The sequence below is a fragment of the Schistocerca piceifrons genome, chromosome 1 (genome assembly GCF_021461385.2).
Source record: "Schistocerca piceifrons isolate TAMUIC-IGC-003096 chromosome 1, iqSchPice1.1, whole genome shotgun sequence".
Classification (NCBI taxonomy): domain Eukaryota; kingdom Metazoa; phylum Arthropoda; class Insecta; order Orthoptera; family Acrididae; genus Schistocerca; species Schistocerca piceifrons.
Window position 1 is genome coordinate 672,238,917 of NC_060138.1, and position 23,752 is coordinate 672,262,668.

General features: G+C 35.4%; 1 protein-coding gene across 1 annotated transcript in view; it reads left to right on the forward strand.

The window, feature by feature from the left end:
* The window catches only part of LOC124709029, a 737,074-nt gene that overhangs the window by 696,755 nt on the left and 16,567 nt on the right, over positions 1-23,752 (forward strand). Inside the window, exon 14 of the mRNA XM_047240678.1 lies at positions 15,428-18,862. Coding sequence (XP_047096634.1) covers positions 15,428-18,741 — 3,314 coding nt within the window. The 3' untranslated portion in view covers positions 18,742-18,862. The remainder of the gene's footprint in view (positions 1-15,427; positions 18,863-23,752) is intronic.

A 23,752-nucleotide genomic window follows, 5' to 3' on the forward strand; every position in this document is an offset into this window, starting at 1 on the left:
AACAATCACACACAGATACACAAAAAATTGAATGTAAATTTTTTTATATTATACTGTTCCATGGTATATCACAGTTGCATAACACATTTACAACCACAATACTGCGGTCAAGAATGCACAACATAGTTGGAGCAGTAAACATGTCATGGCTTCTGTGATGGGGAAGTGATACTGCTTGCACTGTGGAAAGACTCTATGTTTGACAGTCTGCCCCTGATAACTGTTACCAAAGAAATGAATGTTTTATAGCTTCGAATAAACCTTGTCCAAGCTGACCTATTAATGAGTCATGGCTGCAACACACAACAGCAGTGACTGAACATTCTGAAGGAACAAATACATTGCAGATATACAAATAACACTCTGATCCCATGGAGTTATCTGTGCATAACAAGTTGTGAGATAGAACTCTGAGGCTGGCTATTACAGGAATAAGACATAAATGATAGTTATTTGTTAAAAATTACTGAAATTTAAACAGAAAGAAGAAACACAGAGCACAAAAAACTGAGTACTTTTTTGGTATCTATCCAGGAATGAGGTAAAAGCTGAAAACTCATTTTCACACTAATGGATTGTACCATACTGAAAATTTAATAGAGGTCAATGTGGAACTTTTTATTTGCTCAATTGTTATGACTCAGTGTTATCTTAATAGTTATGTTAAATATTGCCCATACCTATGGGGAAAAGTCTCTTAGGGAAAGCTGAGCAGTTAATGCTCAAGATCAAGAATGGTAATTCACATGCATCCTGCAGACAGTAAGCTGTAACAATAAGTTGCTTGCTATTTTGGTAGGTGTAAGTAGGCTGTTTTTCCTTTAAAGTGCTGATGCATTTAAGTAATCAGTTATTCCTTAGTAAGTTTGTCCTTGGTCCAGTGGTCTAGTAGTAGTGCCTCTGATTAGTCATCAAAAATGTCCTGTGTTCTTGATCAAACACGTAAAAGACAATGGAAAGAACTACATTAAAGACACATAATGCATACCCACAAGACATGTGACCTGTAATTGAAAAAGTGTCATGATGGATCCCTCCATTGGCAAAGGGTTCCTGATTAGTCTCACATTTCGATCTCTGGGAGGCAACTGCCAGGAGGAAGTTAGTCATGAGGAAAAGGTGGAATAACTGGCAACAGGATAACATTCTACAAGTTGGAGCACGGAATGTCAGAAGTTTGTAAGTAGTAGGAAAGCTAGAAAATCTGAAAAGACGAATGCAATGGCTCAATCTGAATCTAGTGAGGGTCAGTGAAGTGGAATGGAAAGAAGATAGGGATTTCCGGTCGGGTTAATAAGGGATAATATCAGTAGCATTAAAAAAATGGTGTAATCGGAGTAGGATTTATTATGAATAGGAAAGTAGAGCAGAGAGTGAGTTACTGTAAAGAGTTCAATAACAGGGTTGTTCTTATAAGATTCAACAGTGAATCAGTTGCAACAACAATAGTTCAGATATACATTCCAGTGTTGCTAGCAGAAGATGAAGAACCAGAGAAAGCATTTGAGGATATGGAATGTGTAATTCAGTTTGTAAAGGGAGATGAAAATCTGATGGTCATTTGAGATTGGAATGCTGTAGTAGGGGAAGGAATAGAAGAAAGGATTATGGGAGAATGTTGGCTTGGCAGTAGTATTGAGAGAGGAGAAAGACTAATCAAGTTCTGCAATAAATTTCTGATGGTAACATCAAATACTCTGTACAAAAATCACAGTAAAAGGAAGTATACCTGGAAAAGACTTGGAAATATGGGAGGGAACCTTCAATCTTGATTACATCATGGTCAGACAGAGATTCTGAAATCAGATACTGGATTTAAAGCATACCCAGGTCCAGATATAGACTCAGGTCACAATTTAGTAATGATGAAGAGTAAAGTGAAATTTAAGAGAATCATCTGGAAGAATTAGTTCTGAGGAATGATGGGACACATTCAGTGTTTGCTAAGGATGTGGATTCTGTGATAAGGAATACCAACAGTAAGCAGTTCATTTAAAGAGGAATGGACATCTCTGATCTCTGAAAAGGGCAATTGCAGATGTTGGACAGACAAACATAGGTACAAGGAAGGTAACTGTGAAGAAAACTTGGGCATGGGAAGAAACAGTTCAGTTGATTTACGAAAGAAAGAAGTACAAAAATGTTCAAGTAAAGATAGGAATATAGCAATATAAATCATTTAGGAATGAAATGAATAGCAAACCAGTGTAGCCAAGGGGAAATGGCTGCAGGAATTCAAAAGGGAAATGTGTGTCGGGAGGACAGACTCAGCATATATGAAAGTCCAAATAACCTTTGGTGAAGTTAAAAGAAAGAATGGTGAATGGGCATTCCACAGAGGAGAGAGTGGACTGGTGGAAAGAACACATTGAAGGACTTGCCTGATGATGTGGTAGAAAAAGAAACTGCAGTCGACATGGAATGATGTGATAGAAGAAGAAATTGGAGTTGATATGGAAAGTGCGATAAATCCAGTATTACAGTCAGAATTCAAATAAGGCAGAAGGGATAGATAACATTCTGCCAGAATTCCTAAAGTCATTGGGAGAAGTGGCAACCATTCAAGTTGGTGTGTAGAGTCCATTACACTGGTAATGTATCATCACACTTTCAGAAAAATAGCATCCACAAAATTCCAAAGATAGCAAGGGCAGGTAAGGGTGAGAACTATCACACAATAGGCTTAGCAGCTCATGCATCCAAGCTGCTGACAAGAATAATAGACAAGAAAACTGAGGATCTATTAGATGAGGAAAAGATTGGCTTAAGGAAAGGTAAAGTCACAAGAGAGACAGTTCTGACATTGCACTTGATAAGCAAGACTGAAGAAAAATCTTGATATTCTCATAGGATTTGTCAACCTAGAAAAAGCAGTCAACAATGTAAAATGGTACAAGATATTCAAAATTCTGAGAAAAATAGGAGTAAGCTAAAGCGGAAGACTGGTAATATGCAGTATGTACAAGAACCATATGCGAACAATATGATTGGAAGACCAAAAACAAAGTGCTTAGATTAAAAAGGATATAAGACAAAGTTGCCATATTTCACCCCTATTGTTCAATCTATGCATAGAAGAAGCAATGACAGAAATAAAAGGAAGGCTCAAGACTGGAAGTCAGATTCAGGATGAAAGGTTATCAATATAGATTCGCTGATGACATTGCTATCTTCAATGAAAGTGAAGGAGAATTACAGGATCTGTTGAACAGAATGAACAGTCCAGTGAGTACAGAATATGGACTGATAGTAAACCAGGAAAAGAAAAAAGAAATGAAAAGTAGCAGAAATGAGAATAATGAAAAGCTTAATATAAAAAATGGTGATCATGAGTAGATGAAGTTAAGGAATTTGGCTACATTGGAAACAAAATCACCCATGACGGACAAAGCAAGGAGAACAAAAAACCTGACTAGCACAACCACAGAGGGCGTTTGTGGCCAAGAGAAGTCTACTGGTATCAACATATGCCTTAATATGAGGGAGAAATTTCTGAGAATGTCCATCTGGCACACAGCCTTGTGCACGTAGTGAATCATGGACAGTGGGGAAACTGGAACAATAGAGAATCAAAGCATTGGGGATGTGGTGCTGCTGAAGAATGTTGAAAATAAGTTGGACTAATAAGATAAGGAATTAAAAGATTCTTTGCAGAATCATCAGAGAAAGGAACATTTGGTAAACACTGGCAAGAAGGAGGGACAAGGTGATAGGACATGTTTTAAGACATCAGGGAATATATTCCATGGTACTAGAGGGGGCTGTAGAGGATAAAATTTGTAGGGGAAGACAAAGATTGGAATACATCCAGCAAACAATCGAGGAGTAGGGTGTAATTCCTACTCTGAGATGAAGAGGATAGTGCTGGAGAGAAATTCATGGTGGGATGCATCAAACTAGTCAGAAGACTGATTAATGGGAAAAAACTGATGCAGAGAGGGTGAGAGGGAAAGTATGAAAAGGTCTCAATTTTGAAAATGAATTAGTCAACGTGGGCTGAAATCAGCCTTTAAAATGTTTGTGTTGAAAACCAGTTTTCATAGAGCCAAGAGAACAATACTCAATAATTTTTGTTTCACATAGTAAGGTCATTATTGGAACGCAGTTAAGAAGCAATTCTAGGACAGTGAATGGACATTGCATTATTATGGTCCTCCTATGGGATAAACTTATTTACTTTCTTAAGCGCAGTTAGCTTTGGCTTTCAGGAGAGAGGACACTACCTATAAAGTCAATGAATCATCAGCACACACCACTACTTACGTATTTTGATTGTCCTTTCTTCAGAAAATTTGCTAATGATCTGTCATTTCTAAAGTTTTGTGTATCACCTTTTGTGTTTTAGTTGTAATTTGTACCGAGCGAGGTAGCACATGTTTTAGCACGCTGGACTTGTGTTTGGCAGGATGATGGTTCAAATCACTGTCTGGTCATCCATATTTAGGTTTTCTGTGATTCCTTTAAATCACTTAAGGCAAATGCCAGGATTGATTCTTTGAAAGGGCACAACTGATTTCCTTCCACATCCTTTCCTAATCTGAACTTGTGCTCCTTCTCTAATGGCATCATTGTTGACAGAATGCTAAACACTAATATTCTTTGTTTTTGATCAAAGCACTGTGGTTGGAGCAGATTCTTTTATTTTAGATTGAAACGCAACCAGTTTCTTCTTGAATTTTTATTTGTTGTTGTCAAATCCAATTTTTCCATTTTATGTCATTCCTTTATTTTTTTGTTTACTGATTGTCTTGAACTTCGCTAGTGCCTTACAATATTTCTGTTGTGCCCAGGAGAACCATGTTAAACCTCCAATATGTGTTATCACAACAATGTTCTTTTTCCATGTTGTGTGTCCTACTTTACTTCACTAAGTAGACCATCCTCTCAGCCATCCTTTCTTCCATGCCATGAATTGGTTCTCAGTTGTTTCCACTTCACATGTAAGTAACAGAGTTCACTAGAATAATCATTTTGCGACCACAGACTAGAGTATGTCTGTTTGCTATCCTTGTTAATGCAAGCATTAGAATTAATTTTTTAGTTCATTTTATTTTTATCCATAGGTCATATTTTACAAATAAGAACTAACTCCTAAGTCAGTTTTTGCAATAAATGTTTTCCATTATAACAACAAAGCCACATTCAAAATATTACTGAGCTCAGAACTACTTTCAGCTCATTAAACTAGTGTCATTGCTTGCAGCACAAAGAAAAGAAGGAAAGAAATGACAGAGTGAAAAAACATTCTTTTTATCAGTATAAAAGCATTGCTGTAATAATGGGAAATTGTAATTCAAGTTAGCAAAACTTATTATGAAAGGGAACCAGTCACTGTATAGAGAAAGAAGTGTTGAGGAGTAAACGGGCCCATTAAAAAATGGTAGTGAATGTTGCATGCAACTGTTCACTTTTACGCCTATGGTCCCGTGTTGGCACTCTTGTGTTATGAGTGTGTAATGTGAGAGGGCACAATTGCCTTCCCCTTCTTTTCACTCAAGTAATACACCACAAGAAATTAATACAAAAAAGACATTTATTACATCAGATGGTGATATACAAAGTGTTGTGCTAACTGCAGAGCTTACTAGGGTGAGACAAACATCTGCTCATGGACCAGATGCAGTTTCAGAGCTTTAGAAATGGAGCAGATTATACTGGACAGGTTGACCTGGTCAGCTGCAAAATGCAGTGATAAATTGCACAAGGAGTGGCAAAACTGACAGCACTAAACAGCTAGCCTGCTGTAAGTCAGGTATTAAACCAGTGCCCTTCATCAAAGGGCATATGTGCACTCGCATGTGTGCACTCCCCCCTCCCCACACACACACACACACACACATACACACACACCAGTCAAGTTGTAGCATTTGGAGAAAAGAGTGTCTCTGTACTCCGATAAAGAATACAAGTTTGACAGCTGAGTTACACTAATCAGCACTTTTTTTTATATGATAGCCCGTCTACTAAATTTCTCTTCATGTTTCGTTTAGTGTTTTATAATGCAATGACTGATTAAACAGGTTTCTTCTATTTTTTAAGACTAATTTGGATCATGATGTGTGACATTATGAGTAGAATGAGTGTGGATCCCTAATGTGACATTCTGAATGTCATACCCACTTGAAATTTGAAGGAAAAAAAATACAGTCAAGTTCCACTGGAAAATTATAAGGGGAGCAAAGAAACTAGACTACAATGTAAACTTTAGAGACTTGACTGTAGTGCAGTTGTGATGGCAGACTTACATTTGAATTCAGATACATTGTGAGTATGATATCCTGCTGAATTTTGCCTTTGTTTATATTCTAAACTCCATTGACTTGACAGAAAAACTTAGCTTAAAGGAATGATATATAATGCTTTGTAATCTGAACAAGTTATTCATGAAAACGTAGCCGGATGTGGAGCTGCAATTATTTTACAGTAAATCTGGAATTTATAACTGTACGTAACAAATGCAGCTATAATTTTGTTCCCATTCTACTATTTTTATAAAATTATACTGCTTAGATTCAATATATATATCTGACAAAATTCATTAGAGAGCCAGACATTCATATTAACGCAATGTAATTCCATATTTTTGAGATTTGCAAGAAATGCTTTATGCCAGGTGTCACATTTGATGAGACACACATCATGTGAAATTTTGTTTCTGAACTTACTTCATTACTAGTGTATGATGGATAATGGTGTATGATGGATAGTATGAAGTCATTTATATGTTATCACCAAGTGTTAAATGAAATGTATTTCCCATAATTGTCTGGGACATTTTTAAGGAAAATATGTGCATCTATATGGAACTGCAGAATAGGTTACTGAATATTTTGAAAGAGAAACTTAAGTTTTTTGCCTGTTATATGGAAGAGCATGTTGTGCTGTCATATTTACTTTAATAAATGCAAGCATGATCTGACTGAGTTGCATCATACAATGTAATTTGAGATCAGAGTTTAATGCCATTGTTTGACCAAAAATTGTTTTATGAATTTCAATGTTCACTTTTCACTTTACTTTCAAGAGTTAATTTACTTAGAATTGTGATATATATATTTAGTTTCATTGCTAAACAACTATAATTTTTGGGTTTTTAGTTTTAGAAAAGTGGTTACTGAGGATGGACAACATGAAATTTTATCTTTGGTCATACTAGAGCTCATTGCTAGCTGTATGGTAGTAAAGATGACTGTAACACAGTTGCCATTATAAATTTTAAAGATACCTTTTTATAAATGTAATATCCATGGAAGGAAATTCAAATTCATGGTATTTCAAGCAATATGAGCTGTTGTTTACAGACCAGAATTTTAATTTAATGAAGAAAATTACATTTTACCATGGATTGTGTGTAAGAAATGTGATCTTTTTAATAATTGTGATTGCTGATTGCTTATGTAATCCTTTTGAGCATGAGTGTTGAAATGGCAAATCTTGAATGAATCAGTTTGGTTAATTCCTTTAAAATAGCTTTATAATATAAGATACAGGGATGAGTTTAATTGTTGTCAGCTTAGAATATTGAAATTGTATTCCTATAACATGTTTTATCACTTTTCGTGTTGCTAAACAGAATCCCATTTCACTGATTAAATAAGCCACCCTTGTCTACACAGGCAAGTCCTCAACACACAGACTTATTTTCTTACATAAAATGTATTGATTTGAAAATTATTCAGATAACTCTTTTAGTACTCTTGACTAGAATTTTAGAAATGTAATAGATACAGTTCTAGTTTCTGAATTGAATATACTGCTTACAATGTATGATTTAGCTTTCTCCAAAGGAGCTTACTCATTTCTGTTTTGCCTACACATCAAAATGCAATTCTTTTTATCAGAGACACTGTAACATAAGATATTTAGTAATTTCACATATTTATAAATTCCTGGTAGTCCATGCAAGTTTACCATCTGATGATTTAGCATCGTTCATTTTCTGGAGAAAAAAGACTGAACCGTGGACTGCATGTAAGAAAAACAAAATGGTCTTGTGTTGAGCAAAGTATGTCTAGGGCATGAGTAGAACATCCCATTATTCATTCATCATGTGTACAGTTATCATCGACATCATGCATAACATCATCTTTGTCGGATTGTTGGCAGGGTTGCTACTCAGGAGAAAGTTGAAAACTACAAATATCTCCTGCTGATTAGTATGTCTTTCATTTCATGATAATATTTTAATTTCATGCAAATTTATTGTAATGCTTTCTCAAATGTAATTCATTATAATGGCAATTTGAGTGGATATTCCTGTCAATGACTGACGTAATTACTTGGTGTATTTTTCCACAAAAAATTTCACTGGTTTACATTCCAACATTGTAATTCCCCAACAGTCTTTATTTTTTAAGTTTTTATCCCTTCATTCATAGAGTATAACTCTGATTCTAGATGATCACATCTGGAAACACTGTATCCAGGTACTGGATAAATTACACCTACTGTCAGTGACAAGGCCGATGCTTTCAGTTTTATTTCGTCATTGTTGCAAAAAATTATCACACAGTTTCCTTTCACTTTGTTATATCTGTGACACATTCAGTGTTTTCCCTTTTACATTCAACTAGTGTTTTAATTTCTGTTGCTTCTTGCTCTATGCAGGGCAGGGGGACAATTACAGATATGCCTCTCTCAATACTGTTTGCAGGACCAGGAGACAATTATAGATATGCCTCACCCAAGATAGTCTTGCTTTTAATCATGTTCTTAGTGCTTTCAAATACAGCAATTATTTTTATAATATCATTCTATACATTTCCATATTTCAAGTAATTTATGCCACATTGATAGGTCAAAGTTTTTTTGGAACCGTATTTATGAGATATAAATCCTTACAAATTAACTTTTTGCAATACCCAAACTTTTATAAAAATAAAATGCATGTTTATCTAATACCTCCTCAACTTTCTGATGCAGTACTCAGCATACACAATTTGCCATTACATGGCATAACAGGCAGAGGGTGTATATATTGATGCTCATGGGTTTAGGTTACAAAAATCAAGTGATATGATATAGTGATTAAGGCACTTTGGCTGGAGGGTTGGCTCCAAATTCTCACGCTGTTTTACTTTTATTTTTCTGTTGTTTCTCTAAATCACATAAAGCACATGTTAATATGGTTTCTTTCAAAATGACATAGGTACTTTTTCATACTCAACCTAATGTAATCTAAGCTTGTGCTGTGAATTTAATATCCTCTTTACCCTACAGATAGAATGTTAAACTGTAACTTCCCTTTCATGTAGTTGCAAAAATAATGTTTTTCAATATTTAATTCATTTTGAGTTTTTCAGTTGGATTAGCATAGAAATTGAATGGTTAAAATTTTTACTTTGCTTACAGATTTCAACCACATTTTGTTTCACATTTCCCTTATTACGTGTTGAAGGTTTACAAGTTTATAAAAATCATGTTGTTGTTTTGTATATAGACCACAGTATATAGACTATCTTTTTATCATCATAATAAAATAAGTTCATCTGTCTCAGATTTCATTATAATCTTCTACCCTTCACATATATTTCTTAACACCTCTGAATTGTCATTTACATTGACAATGTGTTTAGATTTCATTCATTTAAAAATTTAAACTTCCAGCTTTCTCCAGTTAATTGTTTAATTGTCAATGACCAACTGTCTAAAATTTTTGGACATTTGTCTTGAAATTTTTTGATTTTGATGTCTGCCATCTCCTCTTGTTTTCATTACTGAGTCATGCATGTCAGATCTCTTTTCCTTTTTCATAATTATCAGTTTTATTGCTTAATCTGACAGATACTGAAAAGATATTTTTTGTTTTTCTTTACACTATAGACACATTTGTTTTCAGACATATCACAAGTGATTTTCAGTGTTTTTCCCATCAATTAATCCAACTTCTTGTAAAACCAATCCTTTTTATGGAGAGTGCAGTAATAAACTCTCACAATTTTCAGTAGGCCTATTTCTGCCAAGACCAGTTACTTGAAAATGTTATTTTTGCTTTGATGTCATTGTATTTTATCGTGACCAGCCAAGATACCCTCAGAAATTCACTGATTTACATTGCTATATTAAATTATATAAAGTTAACCATTTTAAATTCTGTAAGCTAATCTTAAGTAATTTGCAGAATATTGTCCTTTCAGTCCAAGCTCACAAGTCTTTTAGGTCCCTTGCTCAATCTTAATAACCACATCCTCCACTTCAACAAATTCTAGTTATTACTGATTGCTCAGTTCAACATTTTGTTGACAGTCGCATATTACTTCTTATTTAGCTGCAGTTATTATTTACTGTACAATCACCCAAGGTGCTTTTATAATTTTTAATATGTTCTGTGACTTAGCATTTGATAGACAATGAAAAATATGCACTTATTTTTGTACCTACTGAGCCAGCTAACTGTTCATTGATATACCAGATGATAATAGCTTTCTTTATTAATAAAATATTTTTGACTAGAGTCCAACAATTACACAAGATTTTTTTTCCCCCCCTCCAAAATGTGCCCTTGGACTAACATATGCCAGTACATTATCCTCTGTCAAAAGACAGTAACTGAGTATTTCAGCTTTACATTTCATTTCAGCCATTAAATATTTTCATTTTATAGTCCCTTGTATATTTAAAGCCACACTACCTCATGAACTGGCAAGTTCCGTGACCTTCGTTCCACGCACTGACTTACAAAATGTACCTGCCAATTACAGGATCAACTTGTGATGAGATATTTGCATACAGTGGAACCTCGCATAGTGAGCATAACTCGTTCCAGAATCTTATTCTTAGTGCATAACACTCATTAAGCAAAACAATTTATCCCACATAAATTAATGTAAAATACAATAATGCATCCCATGCAGAGAAAGTACTAAACGTTTTATATTATTCATGCCAGTTATTCAAAGAAAATTATATGTACAGTATTATGTACTTAATTATTCATGATACAGAAGTAATTCTTTTTTACAAGGAAGCTATCTACAGCCATTTGTTTCTGCAGATGATTCAACACTTGGCGAAAATGAGACACAGCATTATCATCAAGTAAATTTGTAGCACACATTGCCACTTCTTTATTGGAGTGATGATTTTCAGTGTATGATGCAACCGATTCCCATGCTTTCAGCATTTCTCTTATTGCACCAGAAGATTGCTGCTGTGCCGTTATTGCCTCCTTCTCCTCCTCCTCCTCCTCCTCGTCCTCCTCCTCCTCCTCCTCCTCTGAAGAACTCCTCTCCACATATTCCTGCTGTGAAACACACTGCAACTCCATAAGCTCTTTGGTGGTCTTCTTGGCTATGATCATCCACAAGCTCATCAGTATCATTGTTATCACTTCTAGTCCCATGCTCTTGGCCAAAGACACAGTCTCATTGACTACAGACTACACAGATACTGACTCAAATGCCTCAGAGTTGCATTCAACAATTCACTCCAGCCAAAGCTTTGTTGAAGCAGAAGTGAGAGTTCTCTCGATAACCCCTTCTCACACCTTTTTGACCATCTTGATGCAGGCAGTGATGTTGAAGTGACATTTACAAAACTATCTGAGAGTGAGATTGATAGCTTCAGTGAATTCAAAGAGTGCTTTAGTACAGAGTTCCTTAAAGTTAGAAATAATCTACTGTCCATAGGCTAGAGTAATGGAGTGGTGTTGGGAGGCAGAAAGTGGATCTTGATGAATTGAAATTCTTCAAGGAGGTGGTCTTGTAGGCCTGGAAATGGGCAGGAGCATTGTCCATAACAAGCAAGACATGAAGTGGCAGATTCATCTCAGCAAATATTTTTTCACTGAAGGACCAATCACTACATTGGTCCAATCACAAAAAAAATACCACATGTCACCCAAACCTTTTTGTTGGACCTCCACATCACATTTGACCTGCTCTTCTGGACTTATTTCTTGAGGGCTCGTGGAGTTTCTGAATAGTAAACAAGCAGCTGTTTAATTTTCAGATCACCACTTGCATGGGCACAAAACAGGAGTGTGAGATGGACTTTCATTGGCTTGTGACAGGGCAAAGTATCCTCCTCTACTGTTATAAAGGTACACTTCAGCATCTTTTTCCAGAATAGACCCATCTTGTTACAATTAAAAACCTGTTGCGGCAGATAATCATCAGAGTCTATGAGCATCTTGAAGTTGCTGATGAAGTTCTCTGCTGCATTTGTGTTGGAGCTGGCTGCTTCACTATGGCTCACAATGCTGTGGATGCCAGTTCTTCTCTTAAACTGCTCGAATTACCTATGGCTTCCCTTAAACACTTCTTCAGCCACTGATGATCCTGGTGTCTTCTTAATGAGGTCAGCAAAAATTATTCTTGCATTCTCACTAATGATGTTCTCGTTGATAGTTTCACCATGCCATTGCTTTGATGTCATCCAGAATATGGAACCATTGTTTAGGTACTCTTTGTCATTCCCTTTAAAGCATCTATCTCCTTAATGTTGTCCTTGTCCTTGAGGATAGTGCGTATAATTGATGTAGACCAACGAATTTATCCCTTACAACAGTTACACTACAGCAGTAATGATGCACCCAAATCATCTAAGAAAATTGCTAGATAGTGACAATTTTTGTTAAGGGTCAAAAAATAAAAGTAAATGAACTGTGAATCTATATCACTGATGTTGGTTTGGAGTATTGGAAATTTTTGTTATCAAACATGGAGGCTTTCATTGAGGTTAAACAACTGTGCTGTAAAAATCAACCTGAATGTTATGAAGAACAGTTCAAAATACCTAACAGGCTTCCTTTGATGTTCAGCACATCATAGAAGTGGTGCTGAAATGAATATCAAGTTTCTTTATTCCTTGCCAGTTAATAGAAAACCCACATAGTTGCAGAGTACTGGAACGGGTTTGTGATGGGATTTAGGTTGTTGACATTATCCAGAACTTCAGTTTAGCCAAAGAGATGTCACAAAAAATATGATGAAGGCAAAGAGATATCACAAGAAAATATGATCACCATGTGCTTGGGAGACAAGAATGTTGGAATGCCTCTGTAAATATAGTCATATAAGTTACACAGAAGTATGGAGAATGTTTTTATTACAGCACCATTGCTAAGCCATGCAAATGATTCACACACATCAAATAATTTGGAGAGATTATTCAAATACTTCTAATTGGGATAAATAGATCAGGTAACTGATGTGAAGGGCAAACAATACAGTATGCGTTTTTTGGTACAATTATGAAGAACTTTGCATTGTTACTGATGGATATGATTTATGAAATGAATATGCAAACAATTCTAATCCTAAATGACTTATACTGAGTTGTAGGGTACCTGTGCATTCAGTCCTGAGCATTTTCTAATTCTTACTAGGTTGCAGAGAATAGTGGGATCAGAAAGGCAGGTAAAAGTTTTCACATCATTAAATATTCTCACATCAAATATAATAGAACAGAGGGATCTTATTTTACAGGAAAGTGGCATTTAAATTTCTATTCTCATGTTGAAGAAACTAGAAGAAACTCATCTTGTTTTGCAGGAAACCATAACTTAAATTTCTAAAAACATCTTTTCAGCAAATAGCTGTGAGTCTGTTTCATACTCAGTGAAAGAAGTTTGGAAAAAAGTCAATTAGAATTGGTGACAATTACCTTCAAATACATATTGCAAGTTTATTTCTGAAATTTGATGTTAAAAGACACAACCAGGAAAATATATTTTTGGGCTTTTAAATCCTCACTGTTTGATATTTGACTAAGCATGCCAATGTTTTGTAGCTTGCAGCTACGCTATATGAATAATGTTGATATTGAACATTTTGTAGTATTTTTGAAGTTCCACTTAATTTAAATATCAAGTTAAATTCAATGGCTTGTTTGACAGTGAGGTTATTCTCCATCTTCATTTATTTTTGTTACATTAATCTATGCAAATTTAAGAGACAAATCATTCCTCAGTTTCACATTTGAATTTTTCACATCAGATGTTACTGACAGAGAAATCTATAGCAAATTCTACCAGAAGTGACATGCACAAAGTCTAAACATAAGGTAATACCTGCCTTCAGTATTTGGCTTTCTATACTTACGCCCTTTATCTTCTATTGCTCTTGCTCACATGAATGTACAGGCTGCATAACCATTATCTCTTTTGTCTTCAGTGCTGAACTGACAAAGTTATTAAATTACACATATAATCTGTATCTCTTATAAATCAATTGTTTTACAAAATATCAGTACTGAATTGGAGAACTGATCATCTGATCATTCAACAATGCATGCACACACACACACACACACACACACACACACACTCTCTCTCTCTCTCTCTCTCTCTCTCTCTCTCTCTCTCTCTCTCTCTCTCACCTTTCTTGCATTTCTACTATGTAATTTCTCCATCCAATTTATCTCTCAGTTGTTCCTAATGTTGACTTATACCACCTCATATGTATACTTGGGGTTCATTATTGGTGCAAGGGATCTGACAAATTTCATCAAATGTGTTCTGTATAAAGGCATAGCATTTATCAGTATCTAAATTAATCTTTAACTTCTTTTTCATATAACACTGTTTTTACAAACTAATATATTGCAACATTCTAATGTATTGCGACATTCTTCAAAGCAATTTATTCTCTCTATAACTGAATGTGTTTAGATTAATTAGAAGAATATTTCTAGGCTGCTACATTTTATTCCACACCACTGAAGAAAATTTTAAGTTGAAAGATATATATTTTCCGTATTACAAAATAAAACTGAAGCTATGTTATATAAAAATATTTTATGCACTTGTTTAATACAGTGCTTCAATAAACTGTATCACTCATATTTCTCCTAAATACAGAGTTTATTTTTTATTTTTGGGATCAATAAGATTAATAATATACCAAACATATTATTTTGGAAATTACTTTCAGTACACAGTGTGCTTGCTGTATAAATAATTTTTAAGAATAGGCAAGGAGTTGTTGAATATTCTTCTTTAATCTTGTTTCTCCTGTGATATATAAATATGTTAATACTTATGACCACAATCTGCTACTGGAGTACTGTGAATCTGTAATTGCTGCAAGAATTATATTGTAGTTCTTAATTTGATATAATTCATACATTTAATAACATGAGGTCTGCACCTGTTAACATAATTCTTAAAAAAATTAAGAGAACTGTGACTACCATCATTGATAGACCAATCTATAAACACTCCAGAAGTAAATAACAATATAAATGATACCTTGTGATTTATCATCATAGATATAAAGGTATTTCAGTGTCCCAGATTTAGCTTCACTAATGTAAATATCTAACTACATTCTTTTGTTATAATAGAGAGACAATGAATTATTATCAGAGATAGGTTTTGGATTTTTGTTCAGATATTTTTAATTAGCTGTTTTTATTCGATGGCAAATTGCATACTAAATAAAAGGAACAGATTGTATCTTCCCTTTCTGATTTTTATTTGTTGTAGCTAGTGCCCCGTCATCAGACGAATGTGAGGCACCTGTCTCTGTCTCACATCAAGGCTATGATGAGAATGCTGCTGGGCAGTGGTATCCTTATGATCCTAATATGTCACCTGTACCTCCTTACTGGGGTCCTGAGGCCTGGTGGAGATACTATCCTGTTCCTAATTTGGAAGGACAGAAGAATTCACAAGCTCCTTCTCCGCACTACTGGGACCCATATTCAGCTATGTATGCTTACATGGCAGAAATGGCTGCATATGGTTATCCTCCTCCACCATATCCTCCAGTCTATTCACCTCATCATTTTGCTCCATCAAGACAATTTAGATACCCACATAGTGGAAGTGATTCCGATGAATGTTCTGGATATTCATCCACTGATGAAATGGCATATTATGGGGCAAATTTTGCACATGGAATTCCCCAGGGACATCCTCCAGTAATGCTTCCACACATGAATCATCCATCAGGAAATCCACGTAATGTACCAGAAGGAAACACAAATGAGATTTGTAACAATGAAAAAGAAAATATGCATAAAATTGTAACTGAACCAGACAAGACTTCTGAGAGCATCACACCAAAATGTAATGAAGTCAATGGCAAGAAAGAATCAACCAATGAAAATGATAGTAGTAGCTCTGAAGAAGATGATACCAGTGATTCAGATACTGAGGTGGAGGATGAGAATAGAAATGAAGCAGATGAATCTGCTAAAAGTAGTAGTAACAGTCTGCAAATGATTCGGTCTGTTTCTGATATAAACGTGTATAACAATAACTCTGGTTCAGATGTTCTTTCTCATAGCTCTGAAACGAATGATGATGAAACAGAAAGGGAAGAAGATTCAGATGGAGATGATGAATTTGAAGAGGTTAGTGACAGAGGACATTATAACAATGAAGAAGAGACTTGCCTTCCACACCAGCTAAGTGTGATTTTTGAAGAAAGTGAATGCAGTGATGTAGAGTCTACTAAGCGCATTCACTCAGCTGAGAAAGCTGATGTTCGTAACTTAAGTGAAGATGGTGACAGTTCAACAGCAACACTGGATAATTGTGAAGATGACAGTGATGTTGATTATGATGCAATGGATCCTGGTTCATCAACAGTAACAGTACGTTTGCCACTAAAACTCAAATTCAGTAGATCAGAAAATGACGAAGAGGTAACAACACTGATCGTTGGAGATAGTCAGGTGAAAAGGATTCCCAAGGAAGATGAAGTTCTTGGTGACACAAAGTTAAGAGAGCTGAAACCAAATGTGAATAATAAGGCAACAGCTCAAAAAGAAGCTGATGTATCAGTAACTGTTTGTCTGACAGCACGATCTAGTTCTAATGATAAAGTAGAACAGTGGAAGCAAGATGTGGATAAACATTTTAACCAGCAAGGTGATATAACCAAAAAAGAAGAATCTGAAATATCAAAGCTTTCAAGACATGGGAGTTTAGAGGATAATTTAAACAGGCAAAGGAGTGCATCAGATTTAGATGTATATGAAACTGCTGAGTCTGACTCTGATATATCTGTTTGTCTGTCACTGCCTCTGAAGAAAACAAACAACAAAAAGCCACAACCTCCAAAGTCACATATTACATCAGAGAATTTGAATAATGTATCTGAAGAGGATGATGATGATGGAAAAGTGAAGGGTGATGATAGCGACTGTGCTTTCAGTCACTGGGAAGATGATTCCAGTAGTACAAGTATTCAAACTGTAAAACTTGCTCCACATACTAAAAAACTGACTGGGTCTAATACTGATGATGAAAAGAGTAACAAGACTTCAGAAGCTAAAGGTGTAACAACAAAAGACAAAGGTGAACAAAATAGGAAGGTACAGAGCAGTAATAAAATGCAAGAAATATCAACTTGCGAACAACGATGTGACAAAGAGGATGAACATGCCATGGTTAATACTGCTAATCATGAGTTGGAAGACACAGATACAAGTGAAGATGAGAGTTCCTCTAATTCTGAGAGTATAAGTAGCGTCAGTTCCAGTAGTAGTACAAGAGAGAGGAATATATCAATAAAACCAAAAGAAAAAGTTGAAAGTCCTGCAACAAACTATGTTTCTGAGAGAAACAGTAAATCAGAAAATACAAATAATAATGACAGCAGTGACATAAAAGATAAGATACTTAATATTATTACTGATAGTAAAATTATTTCCAATAATGAAACTTTTAACAAATTAGAAACTTCCCAAACACAGCCAAAAACTGCCAGTGGGACACACAGAGATAATCAGAGAAGAGACTCCACAGAAACAAATAGTCAAGGAGGAAATGAGATAAGAACCAGTAATTCAAAATCTCAGGAAGAAAGTGAAGAAGATGATTCAGGAGTAACATCTGACTTAAGTCGTCCCATATCGGATGCAGACACAGAGTCTGAATTAAATTTAAATGAGTTACAACTGTTAAGCAAATGTCAGAGAGCAGCTACACATTCTCGTCTTTTCAAACTTCTCCAGGATGAATGTGGGAAAGAAGATGAAGAAAATGATGAGGATGATGAAAAAGCAGAAGATTTACACACAGAATCAGTTGGAACCCTGAAATCAAGGAAAGATCAACTTACACTACCACTGCATCAGAATAGTTCAAGTGATCCAGATAGTCTATCATCTTCTTCAGGCATTGGGTCTCCTGCTTCTCCAACTATTACTGATCGTTTAGTTAAAGAGCTTATACGAAGCTTGTTGCAAAAGAAAAAAGGTAAACGTCTGAAGAAATTACCTCTGGCAAAACTACATGCAGCTGCACTACGTATACTGCAAGAAGATATGGATCCATATGACACAGTCAGTTCCCCTGGTTCAGAAGAAAGCAATGGGTTTTGCTTGCCTTCAAACCAATCTTGTTTTCAGACTCAACATTCCATTAATTATAATAATAATAATGCCAACACTGCCAATAGCAACATTGCCAACCCACTGATGCCCCCAACACATGCCATGTATGGTGCAAATTATTATGATTATTGCAATTATTATGATTCTTGGGGGAATCAAAATGCATATTATGGAACTGACCAAACTTTTGAATATGATGTTGTTCCTTCAAAAGCATTTAAGCTTTTACAAGAACACACCCAACCGCATGGTTTCAGCACAGGTCTTATAAATGGACTGTGGGCTAAGTGTCCCAGGATACCAAGCTCAAAAAACCTTCCAAAGGATCTTGCGTCAGCAGAGACTTCAAAAGAGAACAAGACTGGGTCTCAGAGTGATCCCCTACCTGAAGCTCCTGTAATTCCAGAAAATGAGTCCAGTGCAGAGACCCCTGCCTCAGCCCAAGCTTCATGATGTGAAAGTGATGAGACAGGCAGACTGTGAACAGAGGGTGATCACTTGTTCAAACGTTCGAGCTTTTGGTAGACATTTGAGATGTCTGTAGCAGGTCGACCAGCTGGGTCATACCCAGGAGGTACTCGGCATCACCCTCTTTTATAAATTTTGTGACTTTAGTCTTCTAATAATTTTGATGCGTACTGTAGTTAATCACTTATTAATTATTTCTTGGTAATTTTGGTCTGCATTTTAAAATTTTTGTTAGACGTAATCTGGATTTGAAAAGCATATGAACTTTGTCTCTCTGGAGTAAACTCCACCTTTCAGAAATGAAAAAAAGAGAAAAAAGGGGAGCTTTTTAATGTGGAGCAAAACTTTTATTTATTAAGACACACAATTACTGTTTTAGAGTTCCTTCTAAAATTTCACAATTTATGCTCCCTTTTACAAAAACTGTCATAACAATAATGACATTCAAAATAATAAGCATTCATAATATTTGCACAAAATCAGTTCAGAAAGTTGGGAGAAGTACAAATAACCATGTTGTAACTACTTTCTCTTTAACTCATAATCATGAGTTACAAAATTTGTACACCAATAAACAGAGAAATCAACTCACTGTCTCTGCACCCTGCATTTTTGAGCGCAGATAAACTAAATAATCATTAACTGGTGTTAGTCAGTGTTCTTCATTCTATGATGGCATCAGATTTTATTCTGAACTTTAACTGACACATAAAATGCTTGCAAAGGTGCAGTTTGCTTCAAAGAGATGTTTGCATTTACCCTTGCACTGACTCTAACAACTAGTGTGTGTGTCATATTGTGTGAACTATTACTTTCATTTTGATTACAGTACATAATAGCTGCATAACATTGGATGCCTTTGACATTCAGAAGCATGTATGAAGTTCATGGTCAATTTTAATTCTAAAGCTTAACCTTTCTCCTTGAAACAAAAATGTAGTGAAAGTCAATGACAACTCTTGACAGTAGACTGTGTTATAAGGCTAATCAATATGGTTACCATGAGCTTCATTTTTTCATTTGTTGAAGTATAATACTAACAAAAGTAGAAAACAACTGCATGAATTTTGTAGAGAGTATCAGGAGTGAAAATATATTTAGTAAACCAATAAGTTATAGTCATTTGTTTAAACAGGGACAAACTATTGTCTGTACAAACCAAGTTGATGCTGGTGCGAAGGCTGATGAGAGTGACCATAAATGGGAAATGCATTTATAATCACTCTCATTAGGCGCTGCTTTCAAGTGTCAACTTGGTTTCCTTGGACAATATGGACAACCAGGAAGTGAAATTGTACTACATTGAGGCAATGCTTCAGTTTTCTCAGTCAAAGATCAGAGATGAAAATGAGGGAAAGGAAAATTATTCATTGTTACAATTACTGCTCTTAGCAGCTGCTAGTGTACCTTGCTAGTTACTGCTAGTGAAGCTATTGTGACGTGGGACTTCAGAGATTTAGGAAAGAGAGACACAATGTATCCTGCAAATTTTACCCTTGCTTTGAGCACTTCATCATCATTTTTTAAAGTGTCACTCATTTGTAGCCAGGCTGTTTTAAGAAACAAAATTCTTATGGTACATTACCACAATCAGCATGCGAGTTTGAAAAATAGCATAAGCAACACCAGGCAGGTGACAATGAGTGCAATTTTTCTGAAATTCTGTAACAGTTTTTGTCACCACTTACATTTAAACACTTAGATGATCTGAGAGCTACCATGCTTGCTGTTTGTCTAATAATGTACAGTGATCTGATTTGTAGGTGTAATAAGCATTGCAGTGCCCAAAAGTAATAAAGAATCACACAAATGGCTAATAATTATATTATAGTAATGAAAGTAGGAACACATTTAAAAAGATATTGCTAGTATTATTTCTAGCTGGCTGAGACAAAAATACCTCCATTTTAAAGTATTGGACTGTAACATACATGAAATACATGGCAATGATTAAAGTTATTTTTACTTTACTCACAAAAACATCAGTAACAATGTAGAAACTGCACAAGAATATCTCCATTACACATATAAAAATATTATTATCACCAATAGTTTAATTTTGGATAACATATTGCATTAAGTTTTTAGAAGTCAGGTTGTTCTGGTGTAGGTCTACTCTTTTCAGTTACTACAGATTGATTTCAATCCACCCTCTCTCTAATTTCTTTTCTGAGACCCACTTACACAACCTTTGGACCATGAAAGAGATATTTTGCTGTTGTTCTTTCATCCTTTATAACACATGGCAATTTTGATTCGTTGGTCATTACTAAACAATGTTCTTAAACATTTATTGCTATGTTTTTCAGTATGTATATCACAATATGCCAGACATAAAATTTCATAGTGTGCCATCCTCTTAATGATAAGAATGGGTAATTGTCAGACTGTATAGTAAACTAGTTTGAAATAGTAATTAACTAACAGTAAATATCTGCACTCAGACAGATAAATGAGTTATATTACAGTGACTGAATATGCAAGAGTCTGCTTGAATTTCTATTGGACAATTGTTTTTACAGGATCTGATTAATTGTTGTATTAATAATGTCATTTGTTTGTTAATAGTGAGTTTAAATATAAGGAAGCCAATATTACCTAATTTTATGATAATGGAAAACCTTAGTGAAAGATAAAAATAGTGTTAATAAAGACAACAATGCACTATGTGAAGGAAGTATTGAATAATCAATATAGATATGAACCAACAAGAAGTTGAACGTTATTACTCAAATTTTGAGGTTACGATCTTCAGTGATGGTTCAAAAATCTCTCTCTCTCTCTCTCTCTCTCTCTCTCTCTCTCTCTTTCTCCCTCTGGTGTCCTTCCAAATAGTCATCAGATGAATCTCCTCTTATGGTTCAGCAGATATTAGCAATTTAGTTTTACAGTGTGTAGTGGGAGTCAGCCAAAACAAACACTGCTCATCATGTCTTTCATGCAATGCCCAGTGTTGTTTCCCATTACAAACAAAATTATTTTTAAAGCAGAATTTTATGTGCCAATTCAATTGAATGCGCCCAGATTAGTTTAGTGTGATATTTGCTTTTTGACAAGTATACACAGGGACAGTAAAACTTCAAGAATAACTTTTACTCAAGCTGCTACAGCACTGTCCCGGCCTGTGCTGACTGCTACCGCCATGTAGCGGTGCTGCTCAGTTGTTACCGGAATACTGGCTATTCTTCATGTTTTACTGTCCTTGTTAACACATACTGATAAAACAGATATCACAGTAGACTAATCTGAGATTGCTCTATTTAACGTTCATGCAAAATTCTGCATAAAAAATCAATTTGTTTGTATTGGGAAACAAACCACACTTTCCATTGATATTGGGCATCACAGAAAAGACATGATGACCAGTATTTATTTGGGCTGATTCCAGCTATACGTTACAAAAACAAAATTGCAAATATATGCTGAAACATCAGAGAAAATGCACTTGAGGATTCTTAGGAGGGAAAATGGGAATGAGTGGGTGGGTGGTCATGCACTCTGTGCACTCTGAAGGAGGTTGTTCAGTTCAAAATGTGAACCACAATGACCACCTTATTGTTTATGTGCCTAGAAACTGCTTGAAGTTTCCTTACTTGGTGAGTAGTTGTCATTATTAATACTGTTATATAAGTTTTGTGTTATCAGTTTATCATTTACTTTCCATAGTATATTTCACCAACCTCTGCTTTGTCAAATGTATCTCTGATGTAAAATTTCTTGAAGCTTTTATAATGTAATATGGTAAAGTTATTGGAGTATCTTGAAGTTAAGAGCTTTGTAGTGTCTCCTTTGTGACCCTCCTGCTTGGGCTGTTAAGTTCCTTAATGGAGCTACATGGATTTAATTGTTAATACCATCCATGTCAGTCAGTGTGTGGTGGTACAGATAATTTTCCTTATACATTTCACAGCTAAAGTAATCTAAATCTGAGATGATGGATTCTGGTCTTAAAGCTGTGAGTGTTATCTCTAGGAGGGGAATAGTGTCACACTGATGGTAGTAATTATCATCATCTTCATACATGTTTCAGTGAAATAGTTTTTACTGTATTCCTAAATTTTCTATGAAGTGCAACAATGAAGTGCATCATAATATATCTGCTATTGTGAATGAATACAAATAAAAACTAAATATGAGGCGTGTTTTTTAAGTAAGTACCGTTTTGAAATTTAAAAAAAAGGTTTTTACATGAAAGCCTGTACCTTAATCTACTTTTCTACATAATTTCCATCAATATTGAGGCACTTGTCATAATGCTGTACCAGTTTTTGAATACCTCCCTCATAGAAGTCTGCCACCTGACTTGTTAACCACTGCATCACCACTGTTTTGACTTCGTCATCGTCTTGAAGACGCTGACCGCCCAGATGTTTCTTCAAGTGCAGGAACAGATGGTAGTCACTGAGCACAAGATCGGGGCTGTACAGAGGATGATCTAGAGTTTCCCATAGAAAAGATGTGATGAGATCTTTGGTCGGATTCGCCACATGTGGACGGGCATTGTCTTGCAGCAAAACGATTCCCTTGCTCAACTTCCATGGACTGTTGCTTTGATTCTGGTGTGACATAGGCCACCCATGTTTCATCGCCCATAACAATTTGGCTTAAGAAATCATCACTGTCATTGTGGTACCACTCAAGGAAAGTCAATTCACTGTCTAAACGTTTGGTTTTGTGCACATCCGCAACATTTTCGGTACCCAACGTGTGCACAATTTTTGGTAATTCAAGTGCTCAGTCACAATGCCATACAAAACACTACAAGAAACATTAGGAAAGTCATCCTGCAAGGAGGAAATCGTAAAGTGTCTGTTTTCTCTCACCGTATTGTCCACTTCCTGCACCAAACTTTCATTAACGACCGAAGGACGCCCACTCCGTTGTTCACCATCCGCATTTGTGCGGCCATCTTTAAATGCTCTCACCCACTTTCTTACCATTCCATCACTCATAATGTTTTCTCTGTAAACTGCACAGATCTCACAATGAATATTGA